Source organism: Microplitis mediator, chromosome 9, assembly GCF_029852145.1.
Source record: "Microplitis mediator isolate UGA2020A chromosome 9, iyMicMedi2.1, whole genome shotgun sequence".
Taxonomy (NCBI): Eukaryota; Metazoa; Arthropoda; class Insecta; order Hymenoptera; family Braconidae; genus Microplitis; species Microplitis mediator.
The window spans coordinates 5,193,633-5,220,910 of NC_079977.1; the positions used below are offsets into that span (position 1 = coordinate 5,193,633).

The window sequence follows — 27,278 nt, forward strand, 5'->3', positions numbered from 1 at the left end:
GACCGCGAGATAGTACAGTCGGTTAATTTTTCTTTTTTCTTAATTTTATAAAGTTGATGTAATTTGTGTACTGTTTCTTAAGCTCGCTGGAACTGTGTTCCCGAGCGTTCCTGTAACTTTATTTTTTTTTCAATAAAAAAAAATAAAAATGGAACCGGTGATCAAATCCGAGCGCTCTGAGGCGTAAGACTAAGGGCTCTCGAACTTGTTCACTGGCCAGGCGTGGGTTTGAATCCCAGCGATTGCCGAAAGAATTTTTTCACAAAAACGTTATGAGGTATTTTGGCCCTAGGATTCATCCCGTCGCCGATTTTGGAATTTGACTGGTTAAAAATAGTATATTACACACCCTATATATAGGCTTTCTTATTTACTTTCCAAGGTGTGCATACTATTTTTCTCCTCGACGGAGGCGGAAAGCGGCAACTTCGTTTTGCAGGCGAGAAAATGAATTTGAACTTGATATGAAAATTGTATTTGACTAAGTTGCTGGATATGGGATTACCCGAGGCCTAATAATATATATGTACACCTTAAAAAAAAAAATAATAAAAATAGCACACGGAAAAAAAAACTTTAAAAATTACTATTTGAAATTATAACCCGGAACCCGGTTGTCAATATGGGGAATTTTAACATTCAAATAGTAAATTTTATAATACGTGTCATCTATTTTCTAAGTATCAGTTACGATTTTTAAAGTTCAAATAGTAATTTTTCTTACATAGACAATAAATTTTCATACTTATCCTGTAATTATTCACGTTTTAATCATAAACGAAAAAATTACTATTTAAAATGATGGTATTTACTGATCACTTTATCATTATATTACTTGTCATTCTCAATTTATATAGTTCATTTTTTTCCGTGCATCTAAATTTTTACTGTGAATTTGTCTACGCCAGTTGTGATTTTAAATAATTACCATAAAAATTTATTTTGTGTGTTGATAATTAAAATATATATTTTTTTTTTTTTTTTTTTTTTTTTTTTTTTTTGGTAAAATTATAGAACTGATTTCAGCATATAATCTGGTAGCCTGCAGGCCCACAGATGCTCGCAATGGGGCTGGTCAAGTGCCCCCGGGAACAGTGCCTTTGAAAAAGTAAGTTATTAATTAAAAGTAATATTTTATTTTTAAAAAATAATTCATTTTAATGATTTATGACTAATGACTTTTTAATCACGACCCTTCTTAGGGATTGTGGAAATGTTTTATAAAATAATTAAGACTGGAATTGCACTTGTTAATAATTTTTTTTTTTTATGCACTGATACAAACACAGAAAAAAAGGAAGAATTTTTGACACGAGAAATATTTTGTATAATGAAATAAAAAAAAATTTTCTCAGGACTAGAAAAAATTTCTTGTTTCAATAAATTTTTTTTCCGCCTCGAGAAAATTTTAGTTTTCATTTCATAATTCAAAAAATTTCTTTTTTCGTGTACGAGTACACAGAAAAAAAAATTCTCGATTAAAAGTAAATATTCTTGATTCCAAAAAATTTTTTTGAAACCATCAATTTTCTCGGATAAACTAAAAATTTTCTTTGACCAAGACAAATTTTCTTGGCTCAATAAAATCTTGACTCGATTCCCGAAAACGTTTGTTTTCAAAAAAAAATTCTTGATTCAAAATATTTTTTTTCTGTGTATAAAAATAAATAAATAAATATTCATTCAAATAAATTCGATGCTTCAATTACTCATTAATTAATATATTAATTACATAAAATTTATTTTATATAAATAATATATATATTTATATATAAAATTTAATTGTTATATCAATAGACTTACAAATAAGCGTCGATAAATATTTGAATGAACGCAAATTATCAAACTTTTTATTTAAAAAAAAAAAAAATTCAATTATTACAAATGCAATTCAAATAATTTTAATAAGTTAATTTTGGAATAGAAAGATTTAGCATTTAAGTCCCCGAGCAATAGGCCACCGAAGCACCACAGTAATAAAATGAAACCTCTCACGATCAATTTATAGAGCCAATGATTTTTTATAAATATGAATACATATGAATATATACAAAAAAAAATAGTATATATGCATAGAGTATTTTATTAAATGATAGATGAAAAGTTACTCGAGATTAATTGAATATTTTCATATTCATTAAATAATAAAAAAAGAGACGTAAATATCAGAAAAAAGTCATAAATCTTTTCATCTACGGAAAACAGTGAGCCTTAGATTAATACTTAGACCGGCAGAATTTAACCGCAGCAGCAGAGGTATTTTGGACGAGGTTGGAGTGCGACGTAGTGTATTGATTAACTAAAAAATAAAAAAATTGAATTGGAAAAAAGAACACTTCGAAAATACTCTTGACATAACGGACGAATCAATCACTGCACTCGGTTTTATTATTCACATTCCTCGTGCACGCAGATCGTCCCTCGCATTGTTATTAACGTTTAAGACACAAGCACGTAATCACTTAATTAAATTATTATACATCGAAATATATACATATATATTTATATATTGGGGTGACGTGAAAAAAGAAAACGTTTTTTTTTTGTTTTCCCTCTGCCCTCAAAATTAAAAAATTTCTTTAAGTAAAAGAATTTTGAAAATCAAGATTGAATTTTCGATTTTTTATAAATGTAATTTATTTTGGGCACAGAAAAATTTTTCAGAGAATGAAAATTTGATTTTTGAAATTCTAGACTGATATGAAATTATTGATCGTGTGAATTTTCAAAAAGACTTTTTAGCGCCACCCTAATATACATTAGACTGTGCCAAAGAAAATCGATTTTTTTTTCTCTCATAAGAAAATTACGTTGAATGTAACATAAAAAAATTGGGTAAGTTGGGCACGAACTCTATTAAAAAACGCGCGCTCGTTTAAATAAAATTTCCAATTTAAATAACACGGAAAAATTTTTTTTAGCTTTGAAATTTTATAACTCGTTGATGGATCAATAAATTGAAACGACCATGGCATATTTTTGTAGAGAATTAAATGCTCTACAAAAAAGGTATGTTATAATTTTTTGATAAATCTAACTGTTCAAAAGTTATTTAAGCGTAAATTCAAATTTATTGCAAATTTATCGTTTTCTGATTTTTCCAACAAAATTATCAGTCAGATCGCAAAATGTCACAAGATCTTTCTTGTAGATCATTTTTTTTGCAATCAAAATATGTCATTTAATAATTTTTCAATCTCAGTTCAAAAATTGCAGGTTTTACAAATTAATTATTTGGGAAAAAAAACTGAAATTTTCGTAAAAAAGTAACTTTTGAACGGTCAGATTTATCAAAAAATTATAAGAGACCTTTTTTGTAGAGCGTTTGATTCTCTACAAAAATATGTTATGCTCATTTCAATTTATCGATCCGTCAACGAGTTATAAAATTTCAGTTAAAAAAAAATTTCCCATGTTATTTAAACGGAAAATTTTATTTACGCGAGCGCGCGTTTTTTAATTGAGTTGAGCCCAACTTGTACCCAATTTTTTTATGTTACACTCGTAATTTCCATATGCGACCGACAAAAATCATCAATTTTCTCGGCACAGTCTAGTATACATATATATATAAATATATAAATTATAATAAATATTAAAATTATAATTTAAACGGCATCCAAAAGTCCACAATACGACTGCAGTGATGCCTATTCTGGATTATCACCTAAATAATTGCGCTTTACATCGCGTACTATTAAAAAACGTGCAAAAAATTTTAATAACACATCGGTCACTTTTTTTTAAGCATTATTGGATATTATAAAAAAAAATAAAAATTCTATGGAATACAACTAAAGTTTATAAAAAATTCCGCGGTTATTTTTTATATCGTTCATCGATTTTTATGCCATCCATGTGCCTACATAATATCCAGAACGGGCTGGACGGTTCAGCCACTGCCGAGAATTTAATTATCCTTCGCTCTGTAGGGTTAATTAAAGTTTAATCAAAATTTAAAAATAAAACAACTTTATATACATACATTGTTGCTATTATTATTGTTATTACTATTATTATTATTATTATTATTATCATAAAAATATATAACGTAGGTATAGTACAGAGCACAGGATAAATGAGAGATAAATTAGTGAGAGGAACTGGGGTAATCGCTTTGGTGACAGTGAATCTTTTTTGATTGCTTCCGTTTCAGTGATTATTATCGTGAAGAGATGCAAGCAAAAAAGAACATCACTTACACATATCTCGTTGAGAATACTCGTACGGAAAAAAACAAAATTGTTTTTTTTTTGTTTTATTATTGTAGCGATGAGAGCTTAACAAAAGTATTATCCTGTATATTTAAAAACACTTGTCACGCTTGAACTCTCGTATTTATTCACAAAAGATTACTGTTGCTACTATTGTTTTTTTTGGTAATTCAATTTTTTTTAAAATAGCAGCGGGTTAAGCATAAAAAATTACTCTCGCTTATTATTGTTATTTTTTTTTTTTTAAACCTTAGACTGGTTACCGAATGCGACCTAACCTTAGAAGGCTTACGAGGGATGGGCCGCAATGTTATTGGCTGGAATATTGCCACGCGCTTATGATTAACCAGTGGTCGGGACTCGAAAAGCTCGGGTTTAATATCGGCGAGGTCGCAACAGGAAGTAAATTAACGCTTTTGGTCACATCAGGGAAGCGCCGTAATCTGGCGATCCCTTATAAGTTACAAGACCTAGTACATAATAATAAATTATAAAATACTTTGAGAACTCATATTATAATATATTGAGATCTATAAATAATTATTCATCAATGAACATTTTTTTACTGCAAATTTTTTATCATAAAAAATATAAAAACGCATTAATCAGTTAGGGAGCGACTAATGGGACTGATATTTAAAAGTTTAAGAATGAAATTTTGAAAGCCAAAATGACATATAACTTAAGGAGGTTCACGCGTTTCTAATGGTTATCAAAAATTCCAATTTTAAGATTTGAAATTTTACTATTTTGAAGATAAATGTACTATACATCTACTATTAAAATTATTTGAGGATTTACTGTATGGTTATTGAGAACAAAATTATTAAAAATCGTGTTTTTTAAATCCTTATACATGGGCTCATGACAGAAACACTGTCTCTAGCAATATATAAATTTTTTTAAACTTGATGAGCTCTTTTAAACTTGATGAGCTCTTAAGAACTGATATAAGAAAGTTGAGTAAAGTGTAGAGTCAAATTATATATTTAAAAATTATTGTCATGGTTGAAAACAATGAGAAAAATTGAGTTTAAAAAATTATTTTAGTGGTTAATAAGTTAAGGCGACATAGAGGTTAGACGCCTTGGCAACGCTGCCAGAGACAGCTGTTACATGGCGCGAATTTTAAAAACATAAGAAATAAAAAAAATTGTTTTTAGTCTCGGTAGAAACTCCAATTTTTAAGTAAACATAAAATATAATAAGACAATTTTGGAGGTATATATTTTACTATATTTTTAAATGAAGAGAAATTATTTATTTAAATTTTTGCTACACACCTGATTTTAGCGGTTATGTTCGTTCACACACATGTCCACATATTCCATCAAAGAGCACTGTTGCCGTACTTATTTAAAATTTTTACTACGGAAGTATTTTAAATATTTTGATTTGTTAAACATTCCCAGATAGCAAAATGACGTCTTGATGATTTCTGAATGAGTTCCTATTTATGAATTGGACGTCTTATCAACATCTTAAAGAAGTCTTTAAAAAGTTCTCAAGATGTCGAATGAGCCACCTAGCGAACTCAGTAAAACGTCTTTAAAAAGAGTTCTTTTTTCTGACTTCGCAAATAAGACTTCAGTTTGAACTTACCATGACGTCTTAAGGAGCTCCTAATTTTGACTTCAAAGCAGTTAACAAAAAGAATACATTTAGACATCACAAAACTGACGTCCTATTTTTGGAGTCTTCAAGAATTCTTAATTAAAAGTTCTTAAAAATGACACCTTTAAGAAGTCATTGTAAGACTTTTTGATGACGCCTTCAAAAAGACGTCGTAAAGTAGTCATTCCGATTTGAATACTGTCTGGGTTAATAAATGTGTGGAAATAAACTACAAATAATTTTTATAATTAAAAGAATGAATTTTAATCATATTTTTGTCAGCTGAAAAAATTAAAAAGCTTTGTTGCTTTTTCGAGTCATTTAGAAACGTTTGAACCTCCTTAAATTATAGGCCCTTTAGGTTTTCAAAATTTTCAGCTCCAAAGTAAGTCTACAATATAATTTGCAATTAAAAAAAAAAAACATACGACCTTTTGGTTTTAAACTTAGCGACTAAAGCCAAAAAAGCGTGTAAGGAAATTAGTCCTTTTGTAATTAGTAACGCGACATAATTAACTTAAAATAATTTCCTAGTTACAGTTGAATATGAGAAACAAATAAAACCATTTCTCTACATTCAAATATCATAATTAAATTTTTTAATTATCAAAACTTAATTAAAAAACATAATAGCGAATAAAAAAATTTCATGTTTAATTTGCTGCTTATGAAAAAAATATTAATAATTTAATTACAGTTGATAAAAGTTCAAAAAAAGTGTTAATAAATTTTTCATCGCTATATTAATAAAGCATTTTTTCCGTGCAGTTATTAAATTAACACTGCCACAAAAAAATCGTTAAACATAAAAATAACGTACGTGGTATCTCCTTGTCCTCTGTATGTTCTGTAGGTCGACAAACTTAAACGCGTGCGGCGAGTCAGTGTCGACGCTGACCCGTTGCAGCCCGTTGAACCCGCAACCACAACCTCATCATCAACCACCACTTCCTACGCAAGTAACCCCCGTGACAGTCACCTCGGAGCAGGTCCACGAGGCACCCTCGAATCGTGACCGTGACCACCATGCACTACATCTTGATAATCGAGATTACGAGAGCGTGTTTATCATAGAGAGGCGGAACAGTAAGCCCAATCTCCGCTAACCAGACCAATTAAAGTGTAAACCTAGACCGCAGATTAACCAACTCACACCACATTACTACGATTGACCATCAGTTCTGACCGACCATTGATTTATTGACTGATTTATTTATTTATTCATCTATAAAATGAATTAACGGACGTTAACCGCCAACTATCGTCGACAAATAATTATCGAAAAAAAAAAATATTATGATAAACTACCGCCTCAACACTCCGCTCTGCAACGTTACTACCTCTGCTAGGACCTACTAATCTACCACCGATACCTACTGTCTACTTAGGATGATTGTCATGACTATAGAGATGTGAGATGAGCAAAACAGGCAATACAGCTCTAGGACTCATTAGTTCTCCAGTCAGTACCCAGAGTGTATCTTCGCTCGGCGGCCTAGGGAGTACATAGATTTTTGGTTTTTAAATAATAAAGCAGTATGTGGTCAGTTAATTATGTGGAATTTTATATGTCAAGTTACAGGTGCCAATAAGGGCGTATGAAAATTTTATTGAACGCCCTTTGAGTACACATATAAATAAATATGAATTTTGGAATTTTTTTAGGCCCTTATGGTTCTGGGGATGAGTAACAGCCATAAGGGCGCAAATTTTGTTTGTTTAATAATCGATGTGTTATTTAAATTTATCAACAGAAAAAATTACACGCCCTTGTGATTTTTATCCATAAGGGCGCATAAAAAATTTTGATTTGTGTTTTTTTACTTTTGAAAATACATCGATTACAAAAAAAAATTTTGCGCCCTTATGGTTTCCGGGACCTACTTCAGAAAACTAAAGGGCTTAAAATTTTTTGTTGTAATCAATGTATTATTTATTTAAGCCTATCTAAATTTTCAGAAAATTTATGCGCCCTTAGGGTTCTCGTTGCAAATTCTAACCATAAGGGCGCATAAAAAATTCAAAATTCGTATTTTTCATTTTTAAACTTTTAAAGTCAGAATACATTGATTACAAAAGAAAATTTACGCCCTTATGGTTTCCGAGACCTACTTCGAGAACCATAAGGGCGCGAAATTTTGTATTTTTGTTGTAATCCATGTATTATTTATTTAAACCTATCAAAATTTTTTAAAAATTTATATGCCCTTATGGTTCCCGGTACCATTTTTAACCATAAGGGCGTATAGAAAAAAATTCAAAATTTGCATATTTTTATTTTTCAACTTTTAAATGAAAAGGATATCGACTAAAAAAAAAATTTACGTCCTTATGGTTTCCGAGACCTACTTTGAGAGCCATAAGGACGCGAAATTTTTTTTTTGTCGTAATCAATGTATTTTTTATTCAAACCTATCAAAATTTGTAAAAAATTTATACGCCCTTATGGTTTCTGATACCATTTCCGGCCATAAGGGCGTACAAAAAAAAAATCATATTTTTTAATTTTTAAACTTCTAAATGAAAAGTACATCGATTACAGAAAAATACATTTTTTACGCCCTTACGGTTCCCGAATTAGGTACCGAGAGCCATAAGGGCGCATAAAAAAATTTCAAAATTTGAATTTTTTTTCATTTTTAAGTTAAAAGTACATCAATTACTACAAAAAAAATTTTTTACATCCTCATATCTTTCATTAAAATACGCCCTCATGGCACCTGGAACGCGATATTATTTACATACGTTAATTTCGACCACATTTCCCTTTTTTTATAAATTTTTTTTAAAAAGTATGTGTCAAACTTGTGCAAAAACTAGTTGTTGCTACCAATAGAAATTAATATATATTATTAATATAATATGCATTGAAACATAAATATTTATGCTACGTCTGGATGTTATAACAGCGAATATGGTGGTAAAAGAGGGTGTACACCGTGTAGTTAAGCTGTTTGATGTAATTAATCGATGGTTAATGAACGGTAATTATGGTAACGAGATTATTGGATTTACAGTTGGGTAGTCGGAATATTTTCATTGAAAAATTGTTACAGATTACAGATTAACAGGTAAACAAGTAAAACTAATTAGCCAGGGCTAATTTAAAAGTTATAGTTTTGGTAAAAGCTTTTGAACTTTACGCGGGTCATTTACTAATAGAAAAGTTTTTAAATTAACTATCAAATATTTTATTTTAAATGTCAGGTTTAATAATTCAATTTTATACGTAATTAATAAATATTATTTTCAATTCAAAATAGGGCAGACCGGGGCACAATGAACCCTCTACAAAATTTGCTACAAAAATTTTTTTTTTCGTCATTGTCATATTTTTGTGAGTTTGATATATTTACCAAGTTTCAAGGCACTAAATTTTGTGGTAAATTATTGAAGAAAAAATTTACTTTGACCTACAATAAAATTAAAATTTTCATTTTTCAGAAATTATATTTTACTAAATAAACTTTGAAATTTTCCCGCTAAAATTTGAAAGTCAAAAGAATAGTCTAATTGGTTTTTTGTAAATATCTCCGTAAATATTGAGTTTTTGCAAAAATTACATGAGACCTTTTGTGTATCTCTTCAAATTCTCTACAAAAAAGGTTTTTTATAATTTTTCCAAAAACTCAATAGCTGTTAAGATATTTCGAGTTTAAAATTCCGATATTCAAATATAGAAATTCCAGTTTTTAATTTTCGGGGATCATTGGACCCCGTGACCTTTAATATGAGGGTTCGATACGCAGTTTACGATTTACTACTTTTTCATACGTGATAAGAGACTTTGCAATCCGAACAATAAAAAAAACTCTTATTTTTACCACCATCTTTTCTGATATATTCAAAAATAACATTTTACCCATGCATTATTTTCAAACAACAATACAATAAAACTAGTTGATTTGACACATGTGCGACGACATATCATAAAATATATAAATATCTATATATATGAGTCTTATAAATTGACAATTATAACTCTTAATTTGTCTATTCTTCATTTTTATTCGTTTCAGTTTCTCAATTTTAGACGATCAATAAAAAATGAAATACACTCATACACCGCACTAAATAAAAGTAGGTACCCGGTTTCTCCTGTGCACAGCTGCTGCCGCTATCCGGATTCTCATTGTCGCTCTTTCTTATTCTATATTGTTATTTTTTTTTTTTTTTTTTTTTTTTTTTTTTTTTTCATTTTTTTGTATTATCGTTTTTGTTTGCACGATACCACTCAAAGTCTATCGCGTCCTTCATTAGAATTCGATAATCAATATTTATTTTATTAATATTCAGCAATAGCAGCATTGCTCCGGTTTTATTTAAAAGAAAAAAAAAAATATTCGTTATTTAACTTTATAAATTCTTTAATTTTATTTTACAAGCTTTCTATGCTATTTATAAACTTTTTTGTATGCACGAAAAAAATATATATATGTATATGTATATATATATTATTTGTGATATTTTAAAGTAAACCAAAAATATTTTCATAATTTATTTGATGACAATCCAGTGCTTGAATTATGATTTATAAATTTATGCGAACAAAAAAAATTTCTTGGTGCAAAAATTTTTTTTTCCCCAAAAAAATAATTTTTTTTGTGACGTAAATAACTTTTGAAAAGTTATTTATTTATATTAGATTTCATGAGATCTTGCGCAATTGAGTTATTGTCAAAACTTACTTCGAAGTTTTTCAAATTTTTTACTCGAGTTTGAATAAAATTATCGATAGAATTATACAACTCGGGTAAACTCGTCATGCCCTGAATCATTTTGTAGGAAATTGAATTTTTTTCATTGCTAATAAAATTGCCTTATATCAATACCGTACTTTATGTACGTATATAAATTTGGTAAACTTTAAAATTTTTTTTTTTTTGCAAATTATATTTTTTTACGCTTTTCAAGTAACGGTTCAAACTTTATAGATGTAATGAATTTTAAAGTTTCAGTAAATAATTCAGTTATAAAATAGTGACGTATTAAATTTAAAAAATTTGAAGATGCGTAAAGAAGTCTCCAAATATATTCAAAAAATTAATTATGTCTTTACGTATTTTACAAATCATTCTATCTAAAATTTTCAAGCGGCCAAAACTGGCTCTAAAGTGGCGAAAAACGGTATTTTTACCCTATATATATTTTACATATATATATTATCATCAACGATATAGATGTTGCATTTACGAAAATTTAAATCCTAAAAACATATTACATATAAAATATACACGGAGAGAAAAGAATAGTTGTAATTCCTATGTAGAATGGTAACCATTACTATGTTACATAGTAACGAAGATTTCTTAGCGTCGAGAGTCACTGGACAGAGTAATACCCCCCCCCCCCCCCCATTCTACATGGTAATGTTGGCTATGCTAGCATAGAAATTATTATCATTCTGCATTGACGAGAGAACTGTGAAAATGGACATGACTACAATGTTACCAATACAGATGAAAGAAATAATAATAATAATAATCAATAATAATAAAAAGTTGAAGACTATTAAAAATTTAATTTAATTTTTTTCCATTCTAATATAATAAAATTTACTAAACGGGATAGAAAAATTTACTAAATGGGATAATAAAATTTACTAAACGACTTGTAAAATATGCTAATCTGTTTATGAATTTTTCATATAGATCTTAAGTGTTTCAAGATTACTATCCAAATTTAGTAATTATTCTCATATTTTTTAGTAAAATTTACTATATTTTTTTCTCCGTGTAGGAATGTTCAAAAAAGAATTAGAGGTTAATCAGTGTATTATGTAAACATAGGCATACATTGACGTAGACAATACATAGGTGTATAATATGCCAATTTCTGAATTATAGGTGGCGCACAATCTCTAGAACTGCCTCGATTTCGCTAGCTAGCGCCTAGTTTAAAACGAGAGAGCCCTCGTTTATTTTTACTAGGATAACCTTGATTCCCATGTTAGATAGCGATTTTTACGTATTACTTGTTTCGATGTAACATAGTAATCATTACCGAAAAAATCCTAATGGATCCTATTCTACAGAACATTACTTACCATTTTACAAAAAATGACTGGTTACTACGTAGAATCGTAATCATTACTGTTCTTTTCTCTCCGTGTATTCAACAGAATTTTGCACACCTCGAACGCGAAGCGGCGAGCTATTGCTCTACTCTTTTTTTTGCACATCTACTCACATATATTACATTTATTCTTCACATATAAATATCATCTATATCGAAGACCTACAATAGTTTAGGTGTCAATAAATATATAAATGTAAATGAGAATATTTTTGGTTACATATCTTTTGAATTTAAACTGCTTTCACTCTACTGACCTACGAATCTATTACTTTTTTTTTTTAAATAATAATTGTTAATAAATGTTATCCTTCCTCATAAAGCGAAGCACAATGAAATACTCATACACTTCAACAATATATATAAATATTAAAATAATATATAAATCACATCACATCTATTTGCTCCCTAATATCACCGCCTAGATAATGTAATTTATAATTATTTTAGCGTTTAGTATTATACTGTTTATTATCATTATTATTATTACTGCCATTATTAATATTATTATTATTATTATTCTGGTTATTACTGCTATTATTATTATTATTGTTATTATATTATTATTATTAGTATCACAATTATTTTTTTGTGAATGTAATCGTTGTGTTACAAAAACTTCTCTCTCCCCGATCTTTCCCTGCTGCGCCGGACCCGAAGGAGGAAAAAAGGTGACAAAATAAGCACCTTGTAAAAAGTCCACGATTGCTACCACGAAATTTAAAAAAATTATTAAAAAATAATAAATTAAAAAAAAAATAATTGAATGATAAAATTGGAATTAAAAAAAAAAGATCATTTGAGAGATTAAAAAAAAAAAATAAAATAAAATCCACTCACTGCCATCACTTTTAAATCCCGTCACATTTCACCGCCAATTTTGCACAAGAATGCGCATGTGCATGCAACCCCGCCTGCATAATAAAATTTACCCACTTGATAAAATTATATATTTTATAATTATTTTTAACTTTACATAATTGCTGTTATTGTTCATTTGTGTTTATTACGTCGTTGCACGTATTTGTCAATATTTTACGATATAACGAGACATTTATGAATAAAACTTGATCATATTTTCAATTTTTAGGTTAGAAAATTATAAATTTTTAAAAGAAAATTTATTCTTGTAAAACTGTCATATAAAATTTTGTTAACTAAATTATTTTGTATATTAAATTAATTTTTTTTCAGAATTTTAATTTAAAACTCTTGCATGATTAAATATTTGATTAATTTTTTTTATACAAGTTTTGAAATAAAATTCTGGAAAAATTCGGTGGAAAAATTACGGGTAAAAAAATTTCAAGCCAAAATAATAATAAAATTATTTTTTCGGTCAAAAAAAGACCCAAGTAGTGAACACAAGTTCGAAATATCTCTAGCGGATCTGAATTACGGTAATTTACGGGAAAATGCGACAATTTACCACAACTTACCGTAATTTACGGTATCCATCAGAATTATCCTAACTTACGATATTTTACCACAACTTGCCGTAGCTTGCGGTATTTGGCCGCAATTTGCAGTAAAATTCCGTAATTTACTGTAAACCTCGGTAAAGTACGGAGAAATACCGTAAATTACTATGATTCTGCTGAATACCGTAAATTACTGTAATTCGGATCTACTAGGGATGGCCAATAATTAGGTCCGAAAATAGGCTGATTCAAATCATCGGCCTTTGTAAGAATAACAAAATTTCGGCGTGTTTCCGGCCAACTTTTGGCTGTATTCTACCGAAATTTTCCGCATTTTACAGTAATCTGCGGCAAATTGTGATAGAATACAGCAAATAACGATCAACTACGGTAATTTGCGGTAAAAGATACGTCAAATTTACCGCAATTTGTGGCATTTTTACTGTAACGCAGTGAAATACTTCACATTACGTTAAGATGCCGTAATTATGCAGTAAATCTGCACGTTTGCGGTGAGATACCATAATGTCATCATAAATTTGCGATAAAATACCGCACTTTTACCGAAAAATATTGCAGTATTGCCACAAATTTACGGTGAATGAACCATACCTTTACCGTAAAATACCAAAGTTTACCGCGAAATACCGTAACTTACCGCAAAATACCATAATTTGCTGTAAAATACCGTAATTTTCCGTAATTCGGATCTGCCTGGGCTTCTAATAAAATTCTATGGCTTTAGGCTTCGCCTAGTTTTCGGTCTTTTCCAATAAAATTCTATGGTCTTAGCGTAATTTCGGCTAAATATTTTTACCCGGGTACACGTGATTATTTTTTGAAAATTTTACTAAAAATTAAAAATTTATTCAGAATAAAATAAATTATTTAAAATGAAAACTCCAAAAAAATAGATCAGAATAATGATTTTATTATATAAATGTCTCGTTAAATCGTCAAAGTAAATTTATAATTATTAATAATATAAAAATTTTTTAACTATAGAGCTAGAAAAAGCCGAGTACCAGGTTTGAATCTTCTCCGTGAAATCCTGACCGCCGATAGCCCGGATACTTATCGCTGTCGGCCACTCAGCAAAATATCCCGAGCAGCAGACGGCCGTTTCGTGATAGCAGATTCAGTAATAAGTTCAGCAAACAATAGTATTCTCGACGCATCCAGTAGCGACGACGGTGGATTTCTTCCAAAATCAAGTCGACTCAAGTCATCATGGCGACGACCATTAGTTGGGACCAGTCAAATGAGCCTGCGTTCCGACGGTAGCGGAGTATCAGTCAGCATGCCTCCATCAGCATATCTCGGTATCAGTAACCCTCTGATGCAGCCAATGCAAACCATCTGCACAATATCACCAGGATTTTTTGCCAGTTCTCCAAACGCTCCAGTTTCCGTTCCATGGAGTCCTACAACTACTATGTACCTCAGTGACTTAAGTTCCGTTCGTCAGCCATCATCAGTAGAACGATCCTTCCCAACACCACCAGGTTATCATCAACAACTGCGTAATCTCCATCAACGTTACAGCCAAGAGTTGCCATCATTGAAAGCAATTCATGCTGAATCCCAGCGATTTATTCCCGTTCATCCACTGGCTACATCATCGCCACCTCAAACAGCTGGAAGACCACGTGCTAGATTGCCACCAAGACACGCAAAACATGCGCGGTCAGCACCAGAATTAGCAGCGTCTCCAGATCTCCATCTATCAGAAACGTCACCAGAAAGTAGATCCAGTAGCTCTGGTTTCGGTAGCAAAAATACATCCCAGCAAAACCAGAGCTCACGAAGTGGCAGCACCGTCGCGGAATGGCGGCCGCCTCCTTACCGACCCCCGCCACCGCCACTACTCGGACGATGGCTTGAACTTCAAGACCAACCGGTAAAAATACCACATGGTCATCCAGCAGTTGATGTCGGAAGCGTTGATGGTCACTACGAATTTGACCCGGTTTCTTGCACACCGACTCCTACTTCAGCGTCAACACCAACTAGGGAAGAACGACCCCCAGTTCATCATATCCATATTCAATTGCCGATTCACCAGGTTCACACGACTACTGCACACCATCAACCTTCGAGGTACACTAGGGACTCGATAGAGGCGAGGGTACAGGCTATGAAGGCTGAGTTTCATCAGTTCCGACAGAGACAAGCGAGACGGAAACGAAGTGCGCAGTTGGAGAGTGCGTGCTGATAAATAATTAACAATAATGAGAGTGATTGTTTTGAGTAACGACAATTGTTTGATTAATATGAAAGTTTAAATTACATTTGTTTTTTTTTGTTTACGAGGGGTGTGATTATTAATGTTAATACTCTGGTTTAATCATAATATTGAGTGGTCAGAACGTATATTATTAAATTAAATAAATGGAAAAATAAAATTTTCGCTACTGTAGAATTTAACAATAGGTTGCTAATATTCAAATGCTTCACACACCTAAAGTATTGACTTAAGACATTTTATTGTTATTTTAATTATTCTTTCAAAAATAGTTATTTATTTTTTTTTTTTTTACAAAAATATTAAATTTTGATTTGGGAAATTAATTACGTAATTTAAATTTTTAAATAGAATATTTCTATGGTGTGAAGTAACGCTAGGTTATGTTTCCCGCCTAACGGAAATTTGAATTCAAATCTCCGTCAGATGGCCGACGTAACCTAGCGGTACTATTCCACCATAACCGATTATAGGGTTACCATCCCGGGATTTTCTGGACGTGTCCCGGTTTTTGGAGTACCCAGGGCAAGCTGGGCAGGTTTTTGTTGTCCAGTTTTAAATACAGTCGAACTCTATTAATTCGGACAGTTAATGGAGAAGCGGAAATTTCTTGGAATTTAACGGATGCCCCCTCCCTTAAAAATTAAACGACGCATGCGCATTTCATCTCTATGAATGATGGATATATAAATTGTGGTCCCAGTAAGAGAATGGACCTCAGAAATCACCCCCACTACCGAACATTTATAAACTGCGCATGCGCAAAGAAAAGTGGGAGAACATTTAACACAAAACATCCAGAGTGGGAATAAAAACCGACGACACCCGAAGTCTAATGTTTTGTTGGGAAGACAATAGACACATACAAATGTATATGATCTCGTGGGGGTCAAGATTAAGGGGAAGTTTCGAGACAATGGAATCCGAGTTAATGAAGTTCGACTGTAATACAGTGGAGTCTTTCTAACTTTGACTGAGACGAATCCAAAATTCTAGGAATTAAAATTGTAGAAGTGTTCCTTCTTTATACTCGGTGTGGCTTAAAAAAAGTGAGTCAGTCGAAACGACCCACGAGTTTTTAAATTTTAAAGGTTAGGTTTTTCCAAAATTAATATGTCAATTTTATTGTTGTTAAACTTCTTAAATAGAGAACCAATTTTTCCAGTGAAACTCATTTTTCATCAAGTAATAAGTTTTTTTTCAAATTATTTTCACAATGTTAAAGCTTATTTAACTGAAATGTTTATTTACGTCCACGAATTTAGGGTTAGAATACTCAGTTTACGCGCAACGCCTACACGCAGGACCACGCTTTACCTTTGCGCATGTACAGTTGAGTGACAGGGTGGGAGAACACTTTCCCTGTTCTCGGAGGAAAAAGGGAAGTCAAAGTTACAGAACAAAAAAGTTATAGAGACTCTACTGTATTTAAATAAGAAATTTTTTTATTTTATTAAAATAATTAAAAATTTCAATTATTCAAATTTTTTTAAAAAAATTTCTAAATTTTGGATTTCTCCGGAATTCAAAAAATTAAGTTGGTAACCCCATAGACTAGAAATAAAAATAATAATTTCTCAATTAATTTAAAAATTTTAATTATTTAAAAAAAAATTAGACAGAACATTTCTTAAAATAAAATAAAAAATGTCAATATCTGAATAATTTGTTTGCTGCATTAACGAATAATGAATTATTTTCCTTGAATCTAAAGTCGATTTGCACTTAAATTTATTGTGAGATAGTGATATATTAAGTAGCGGTCTTTTTGATATATTAGTAATAACATAATAAATAAAAAAAATATATAAATTTTTTGTATTGCGTGCCAAGTGTTTTCGGCGGCTCAACGTTAACATTTAAACGCAAATAAGGATCCATAATGGCTGTGGGATTAAACACACGCCAAAGAAATAAAAGAGTAAAAATTCATACGTGCGTACACCTAACGAAGTTAACTTAATTATATAATTATAATTACGTATGTAAAAGAAGAAAAACTAAATAAAATAAAAATAAAACTAAGAGAAAAAGTTATTAATTTGATGAGCAATGGACTCGAAACGTGATATTAGGCCGAAGCTTGCCTCGAGATTGCTTAAGGACTCAACAAAAGTTCTCGTACTGCACTGCCTATTTAGGGTTTCGCTAGCAACCCAACATATTATCGGCACAATAATTTTTTCTTAAGCAACGTAAACGAGAATGAATAAATACACGATGTATTTTAAATAATTATTATATTATTACCCTGTTGATTTAATGGCATCGTTAATAAATAAATTATATCCTTAAATATTTTAAGTCAAAAAAAATTTTTTTTATTATTCAAACGCTTCGTACGCTTTGGCTTTTTTATTCAAATAAAATTATTATTCATTTTTTTATAATTGCAATTTTAAAATTCATAATTTTTGTAATTTTTTAATTACATTCTTTTAAAAATATCACTCGTTCGCGTTCCGAAAATGAGGAATTAAAAAAACATTTTGTGATTGGGGTATTCATTTTTTTTTTTAATTAATAATCGGGGTCTTTGAAATGTTTTGGCGCCAAAATTTGAAAAGAAAAATTTTGTAAAATTCTGGAAGGATTATAAAATTTGTTATGAATTATTAAAATTGTAATTTAAATTGGGAGCGCGAAAATTTGGGTGAGCGGTAGAAAAATTGGAAAATTAATAAATAAAATTAAAAAAAAATTTAATTTGGATAATAATTTTTTTTATCTTTCATTTAAATAACTCGGATTTTTTTGAATTTTTTGGCGCGAAAAATATTTTTTAAAAAATCCCGTAAATTCTAGAGGACGAATTATAAATTCTTTTATGAATTATTAAAATTGTAATTTAAATTTTTCTCGAAGCGCCAAAATTTTGGTGGCTTTTAAAAAAAATACCAAATTAAAAAAAAATTTTATTACGACATTAATTTTTAATCTTTCATTTAAATAATTCGAATTTATTCTATTTTTGGCGCCAAAAATATTTTTTAAAAATTTTGTTAACTTCTGGGTAACGAGTAACGAATTTTTTTTTGAATTATTGAAGTTCTAATTTTCATTATTTTCGGAGCGCGCAAATTTGAATGACAAAAAAAACACGAAAATAAATAAATAAATAAATAAAAATTTCTTTAAAATTTTAAATCAACGCAATAAAAATATTTTATCAAAATAAAAATAGCTCAAGTGTCAGAAGAGTTTGAATTAGAAAATATTTTTTTTCATGTATATATATATCAGTTAACTACTTAAAATTTTTGAAAATTTTACACTAGTACGTTGATTTTTTAGTCCGATAAATTTTATATATGTTGATAAAAATAAAACTACTGTCATCAATCGAAAAAATATATGCTAAAAAAATACGAATATAAAAATATAATTCGTCCAAGATTTGAAAATTCTTGATGTCTGTAAAAAAGAAACCTAACCTCTGGCACATTTTAATTAGTTCTATCCCATATTATAAATACGAGTATATATAATTTAAAAAAAAATAAAAAATATAAATAAATAAACAATAAAAATCCTTAGATAAAAAAATAAAATAAAATAAATTGTTAAATGTTTCAATTATAATTTACGTAATTTATAAATTTGTCATCGACTTATCTATCTATCTTTTACTTTTTTTATAGTACAAACACACATTTATGTATAAATATATAAAAAAAAAAATATATATATATATATATATATATAAATATGCATACATGAATAAATGATTAATTAATTAATAAATAAATAAATATAACAATAATTGTAATTAATAATAAAAAATGGTTAGTAAGGGCTCTACTCACGATTCAACTATACTTTTACGTACATAAGTAATTAATAAATAAATATAAATCGACAGTAATTAAGCTGTCGATAAATGCTGTATGTAAGCTCATTAATAGAAGGGTTAATTATAATTATAAATAATTATTGTGAGAATGTAATTATATTATTTATAATAATTAATAAATAATTAGTAAGGTGTGAAGATGACACAAAAGAGTACCAATATTCTAAAGTAATTCTAATAATTGAATTAATTATTTGATAATTGTAAATCATAATTAATTGTAGGCTGTAGCGTATTAATCAACGACGAGGCGATTATTATTATTACTATTAATATTATTATTATAATTATTGACGATAGCAATGATGATGATGATGATGATGATGATGATTAATGGCTATGAGAGTAAATGTCTTTTTTTAAATAAATAAAATTATTGAAGATCGATCTTTGGTCGGTCATTGCCGTTGTATCATAAATGATGATAATCATGATGATGATGATTGGGAAATAAATAATTTAAAAAAAATTAATAGTTAAAAATATTATAATTATTAAATTTGTACTAGTCTGCGTGGTCTCGATACTTTGCGAAACAAATTTTGGTTTTTTAAATTTTTAATTTTTTTAATTTAAGGAAGACATTAATTGCTTGCATTGTTTTGCTGAATGAATGCCTAGAATATTTTTTGGTACATTGGAAATTCTCACTGCTCAGTTGCCTACTAAAATTTATTTTACGGTTCTATTGCCTACGTAAATATTAAATATATAATTTAATTGCATAAAAAAATAATTGCAGTTCTATTGCCTACAGAAAAATAATTCATGATGTTCAATTGATTGCTATTTAATTGTAAACCCAAATCAAAGAAATACCTGATTAATGTAGACAAGCTCCTGATTTTGCTGAGAAAATCTTGTACTTGTTGAGGAGAAATGACCAACGTTCAAGACCGATCACTTGATAAAAAAAAGACGATTGATCTGTAAAATATCAGAACCGCGGTAGTCTTGACAAAAGTATAACTCGCCACGTCTATAATAAGACACTGGGTTGAATCTCATAGTCGACGCAGGGAATCACCTGATCAGGTCACTAATTTCTGATAGAAAACTCTGTCAAGTTTTCCAGTTGCTATTGTGAAGACTACCGAGGTTCTGATATTTTTCAGACCAGCTGCGTTTTTTTTATCAAGTGATCGGTCTTGAACGTTGGTCATTTCTCCTCAACAAGTACAAGATTTTCTCAGCAAATAAATCAGAAGCTTGTCTACATTAATTAGGTATTTCTTTGATTTGGGTTCACAATTAAATAGCAATCAATTGAACATTATGAATTATTTTTCTGTAGGGAATAGAACAGTGCAATTATTTTTTTATGCAATTAAATTATATATTTAATATTTCCGTAGGCAATAGAATCGTAGAATAAATTTTAGTAGGCAACTGAGCAGAAATTATAATGTACGAAAAATTTTTAGAGGCATTCCATACATTCAGCAAAAAAAATGCAGGCAACTGATCTCCCCAATTAAAGGCTAAAAAATTTGTTAATTATTTATTTAAAATACTTATGTCTAAAAAATTAGGCAAGGCAGTAAAAATTTTGAAGTAGTAAATAAAATTTTTCATATACACTTAGTGCCTAAAATAAATAATTTAATTGTATAATAATTAATTTATAAAAATTAAATAGTAAAATTATAATAAAATAAATAATTGCAAAGCGATCGGATTATTTTTCGCAAATAAAATAAAAGTTTTTTAAACAGTTTCCTATTTAAAAAATTTAGAGTACCATTTTTCAAAATATTTAAAAATAACAAGTACGTAATTTAAAGAAAATAAATTAAACAATTAATGTTTTTAAAGCGCAAAAGTAATTTTAAATTTAAATTCAAATTTAAATTTAAAAAAAAAGTCATATAAAAAATTAGTTTGAGCTTGACGTCAATTGAAGCGCAAATTGTCGGGACGACAATGACAAATAAAAGGACAATGTTAAAAGTAAATAATTATGAAAGTGAGAATTTAAAATAAATAAGAGTGAAAGATATTTAAATAAATAAATAAAAAGTGAGATGAGATTATTTATGATTTAAAGACAAGATGAGATACAAATGACAGTCAACTGCCTCCGTACGACTGTTATTTTGGTTTCGTGTCGTCCCGCTATTGTCTATGTAGACAAATTATAGTTTAAGTAAAACTGTAGATATATCATAGTTAGATACAACGATCTCAAGAGGACACACGTGGATCGCTAAATCTTTTGGTCACCGTATCAAGCGTATGCGCTTTATTTAATTGACGCATAAATATATGCGCTATAAGAAAAATATAAAATGAAAGAAATTAAATAAATAAAAATGATAAAATGCACAATTTTTAAATATTATGGTTGAATCGTGAATCAGTTGTAAACGATTTTTAAAAATATTTTTCAGCGTTACAACAATATTTATCTCTCTCTTTAAAAATTAACTAACATCCATTACTTTTTTTTTATTATTATCATTATTATTATTCATTTTTTTTTTTTTTTTTAGTTAAATAGTGTCTTATACATCATGTGGAATCGGTATTACACTCGATTTTGCTAGATGTATACAATAGTTTATGTAATTAATGCACGAAGAAAAACGCCGTAATGTCTAAAGTCAGCGTCTGCAGTCAGAGTTATGAAAATAATTAACTTAATTATTATTAAAAAAGATTCATACTTCCGGAAATTGAATACTTTGTTTAGTTCTATACAGTTAAAAAAACTTAACTCAATAAAAAAAAGTAATCTTTGGTGTTATGTCGCATCAATTAATAGAGATATGTAAGGTTACAAAATTCAGCTGACGTTGTCGTGATCTACGCATGCGTGTGCTGATTAATTAAATGCGCATGTGCAGTCTGGGGATTTTGGTCATGTTAATAAGGCAGCTAAATTCAAAGTGACGTCATAAGAGAGAAAAGTGATAGATAATTGGCTTGAATTATTGAGTGGGGATAAACTACGCCCATTTCACTAAAATTCAGTGGTTTAATATAAAAATGGGCGTTTTAATATATATTAAACCACTCTTTCGACCAATTAGAAAGGACTGTATTTTAATATAAAATTTTTCGAGGCTGACTTTAGCCAGCGGCGTATTCTTCGGCATGAGTTACATAAAATTTTTTTTGCTGGCAATTATTATATCGCTGAAACTCATATTTCGTGCATTGACCCACCTACTTCCGTACCTGAAAGCCATTTGGTGTCGTCCTTGAGAGATACGCGCGTTTATTAGTTTTATTGTTTTAAATTTTTACGCGGGAAAAACAGTTGTCGAAAAATTACAGTTTTTACTGCAAAAATCGGGCTCTCGTATGAAAAACTTCTTATAGTTTGCACTGTAATAATTCAAATTACTTCTTGTAAAAAAATTATTACAATAGATACCAAATTTACAGTTTCCACCACAAATTTGAAATTGGAAGCCTGATTGCTATTGAGGACCGAAAAAAATCTTAGGAAACTGTAACGTCATCAGTTTCGAAGTCGAGGGACTGATATTTGAAACTGTAATTTTTCTACTATATTTTTTCCGTGTAATTACTCGAGAAAATTTGCAATTACATAATTTAATTATTTAATAATTTGTACCCTTAAATATTTTAAAATTCCAATTTTTTTTATTTTATCAAAATTGTGCAAATTTTATCTAAAAAAAAATTAATCGTGTAAAATATATAAATTGTAAAATTTTAATTACACAAATTAATTATGTATGACTTATTTTCTTGAGTAGAAATTTTAATTGATTAATTAAAAGAAATACCTGATTAATACTCGAAAAATAAAATTTAAAAAATCTCATGGCTGTCGGGAACGGATCCACTGGCCTTGCGACCGTAAGCGCGATATTATTATTTTTATTAATTATAAATTAAAATAATTTAATTAAAAAAGTTTCAGTACAATTTAATTATTGTAATTAATTATGTAATATTATTTTATAATTGTATAATTTTATATTTTTACATTTATATTAATAGATTTTAAAAAAATGTCATTTAAATCACAATCATCTGCATAATTAATTATATTTATTATTCTTTCATAAACTATGTATCTCATAAACAAAAAAAAAAGAAAAAAAATGATCTTGTGTTTACTGCCTGTCTTTTCTACATACATTGACAATTTAATTTAACATTTTAATCGAAATTATTAAATATTCCACGTGCTTTTTTATGACCCATAGTAGTCCATATACTAGGAAAAATTGTAGACAATTTATTATTAAAAAGGAAATAATAAAAAAAATTAAAAATAAAATTTTATATTTAACGCAGTTATCAAGTTAATAATATAACATAATGTACATATGACATTCTTTAATAATCTGTATAATCCTATAATAACTCATTTTAACCAACACAATGAGTAGTGTAATTTTAACGATTTGATGCACAGCTTGATGCATACGAAACACGAGCTGTTTTACCCATTTATTATCATTACTCATTACTATTCCCTTTGTTGAACAGTATTCTATGTTCGAGTATTAAATAGTTTATTTTATTTTTAAAATTTATAATGACGACGACGATTTGTTATTTTTAAATAAAATATCTCTATTAACTTCTGTTTAAATTACGAAGAAATAATTTTTTAGAATTTATTGTTTATCATCTTTAGATAAATGAATGATATATGGTCATATATGGGAGATGTGTGAAAATTTACCATATGAAAAGCATATATGAATCATTGTGTTTCATAAATTAGTTATATATGATTTACATATGAATTATATGTGTCCGGATATGAAGCATATGTCGACCATATATGTTCGATTTATTCTCTTATATGATCCACATACGAATCATATATGCTCCATATATTAATCATATGTGTTTCATATATGTCCATATATGAAGGATATGTAGACCATATGTGCTCGATTTATTCTCCTACATGATTCACTTATGAAACGCATATGCTCCATGTATTTATCATATATAGATAATGTATGCCCATATATGGATCATAAATAAGTCATATATGGCCTATATGAAGCATATGAATCTATATGATTCTAACCCTTTATTCTTCACATATGAATCATATATGAATCATGTGTTTCATATGTGCCCATGTATGAAGGATATGTATACCATTTGTGCTCGATTTATTCTTCTATATGATTCACATATGAAACGTATATGCTCCATGTATTTATCATATATAGAGAATATATGCCCATATATGGATCATTAATAAGTCATATATGGTCTATATGAAGCATATGAATCTATATGCTTCTAGCCCTACATTCTTCACATATGAATCATACATGTTCCATATATGAATCATATGTGCTCCATATATGAAGCATATGAAGACCATATACGAATCATATAAAGACCATACGTGAATCATATATGCTCCATATATTAATCATGTGTTTCATATATGCTCATATATGAAGGATATAGAGACCATATATGATCGACTTATTTTCCTATATGATTTACATATGGAACGCATATACTCCATATATTTATCATATATAGAGAATATATGCCCATATATGGATTATAAATGTCATATATGGCCTATATGAAGCATATGCATCTATATGCTTCTAGACCTATATACTTCACATATAAATCATATATGTTTCATATATGAATCATATATGTTCCATTTATGAATCACATATGTTCCATATATGAATCATATATGCCCCATATATTAATCATATGTGTTTCATATATGTCCATATATGAAGCATATGTAGACCATATATGATTGATTCATGCTCTTACAAGCTTCACATATAAATCATATGTGCTCCATATATTAATCATATATGGTGAATATATCCTCATATGCATCGTATAAGTTATAGCTCTATATGCTCGATTTATATTTGTAGATGCTTCATATATAACTCATATTTGCTTCCTGTCTGCCAATATATGCTTCATATATGAAGTATCTTATTTTATTTCATTCAAATAATTTCTTTTGTCTATAAGTCAATTAATTTCAAGACTGATATTTATCATAAAAACCTGAACTTCGGTTTAAAATTCTTTTTGCTCTTGTATCCTTCATTTTTAAATACAAAAAAACTCCATATCAAGACCAATAAACTCGCAATTATCAATAACTAATTAAGGCTTCTAAAAAAAAATGTACTGTCAAAAATTTTTTGAATCAAAATCCCATTCAATACTTTGATTAATTAGATAGAACATATTTCTAAACAACCAATTAAAAATTCTACTTCACGTCATCAAATTAAGTCTTGTAAAATTAATAAATTTTATTAAATTTCTATGACACTCATCCTTGAAAATCGAGAAAAATTTTAACAGTAAAGTATGATTCATACAATCGTTTAATAAAGTAATTACTTTTTTCTCACTTTGTCCTATAAATACATATATATATAATATAATATATAATACAATAGTCGGTTGCTAGACGACATAATTCGATAATTCAATCTTCTTCGGAAACGCGTGACCGCATAGTATCCAAGGTCTTAGTAAGTGGTTGCAACCAAACCTGCCGACCTCGATCTACATCTTAAATTATTGTAAAATTTAAAAACAAAACCAATAACAATACTAATGATAATTATTACTATCACTATTTATTGTGAACAAACATAAAAAAATACCGACTATAGATCATAATTAATATAAAGCAAAATAATAAATAAATTATAATATAAGTCGAGATCAAAGAACTCTAAGATGGAAGAATGAAAAGAGCATCCCCTATTGAATAAAATGAATACAGCTGAATGTTGTGTTGTAAATGGTTTATTTCAGTGTCTAAATCACGTCCAATCCTGGTCCGTGATCCATGCGAATGGATCTATTATCTCAACAGCGTGACAAGGCTGTGGGCTGTGGGCAGTCTGCTAATACAGTTATAGGGACGGATGTGACGTAATTTGAGGTCACCCACGTAAATGCTGCGTGCTACATTATTGGGCAAGATAAAAAAATATAAATTTATATTAAACAAAAAATATATATTTATAATTTTTTATCGCCTCCGACACAAATTTTTGGCGCCAAGATTTTTGAAATTTTTAATTAGAGATGGAAATTAATTTTTTCGCGTAATTTTATTTGCAGTAATTATTTGAAAATTACTTCCATGGTAAGTATATATGTATATATATATATATTATAATAAATGAGATCACTAAACTGGAGTAACCAATGTAGTCTTTCGCGAATGAGTCATTTTATGTTATTACCCGAAAACGCTGTAATTTGAATTACTGCCGTTTGATATGACAGCAGTACAATTAATTAGATAATATTTATTTTAAAATGTTAAATTATTAATTTCGTAAAAAATATTTTACAAAAATGTGTGTTAGTAAAGAAAATAATTTTTCAAACTTATCAACACATCGATATTAAGTAGAACGGGACAAAATGAAGACCTAGTAGGTAAATGTTGGAAAAATGAAACCTGAGTGTTTGAGAAAAAATTTTTGAGGTAAGTTGACCATTTCAAAATTTTGAAAAAATTTTCTTGGCTCTTTTTTATAATAGCGCATTTTACCCCACAGTTTTTTTTGTTATGTATTTCATGATACTGAAGTTAGCAGACGTCTGACAGTTTTTGAATTTTTTTAAAAACGATTAGGTGGAAAAAAAAATATTTTGAAAAATTGCACCTATGGTTGATTAAATTTTCTAAATGTGTATATTTTCAGTTTTTTTTTTTTTGTAATTTGTTTGTTGAAAAAAAAAATACGAAAATTTGTAACTGTCTGTTAACTTCAGGATCGTTATATTTCTGTCCTATTAAAAAAAAAAAATTTATTTTTTACAATTTTGGAGTTTCCGCGGTTACTAATTTTTCTCAATTTCTTCTAAATCCCGAAAATAATTTA

The 27,278-nt window shown here is 28.8% G+C and overlaps 1 protein-coding gene across 1 annotated transcript in view; it reads left to right on the forward strand.

The window, feature by feature from the left end:
• The window catches only part of LOC130675008 (protein turtle-like), a 63,781-nt gene extending 40,354 nt beyond the window's left edge, over positions 1-23,427 (forward strand). The window contains exons 15-16 of the mRNA XM_057480464.1: positions 1,015-1,108; positions 14,330-23,427. Coding sequence (XP_057336447.1) covers positions 1,015-1,108; positions 14,330-15,539 — 1,304 coding nt within the window. The 3' untranslated portion in view covers positions 15,540-23,427. The remainder of the gene's footprint in view (positions 1-1,014; positions 1,109-14,329) is intronic.
• Positions 23,428-27,278: the final 3,851 nt, after the last annotated feature.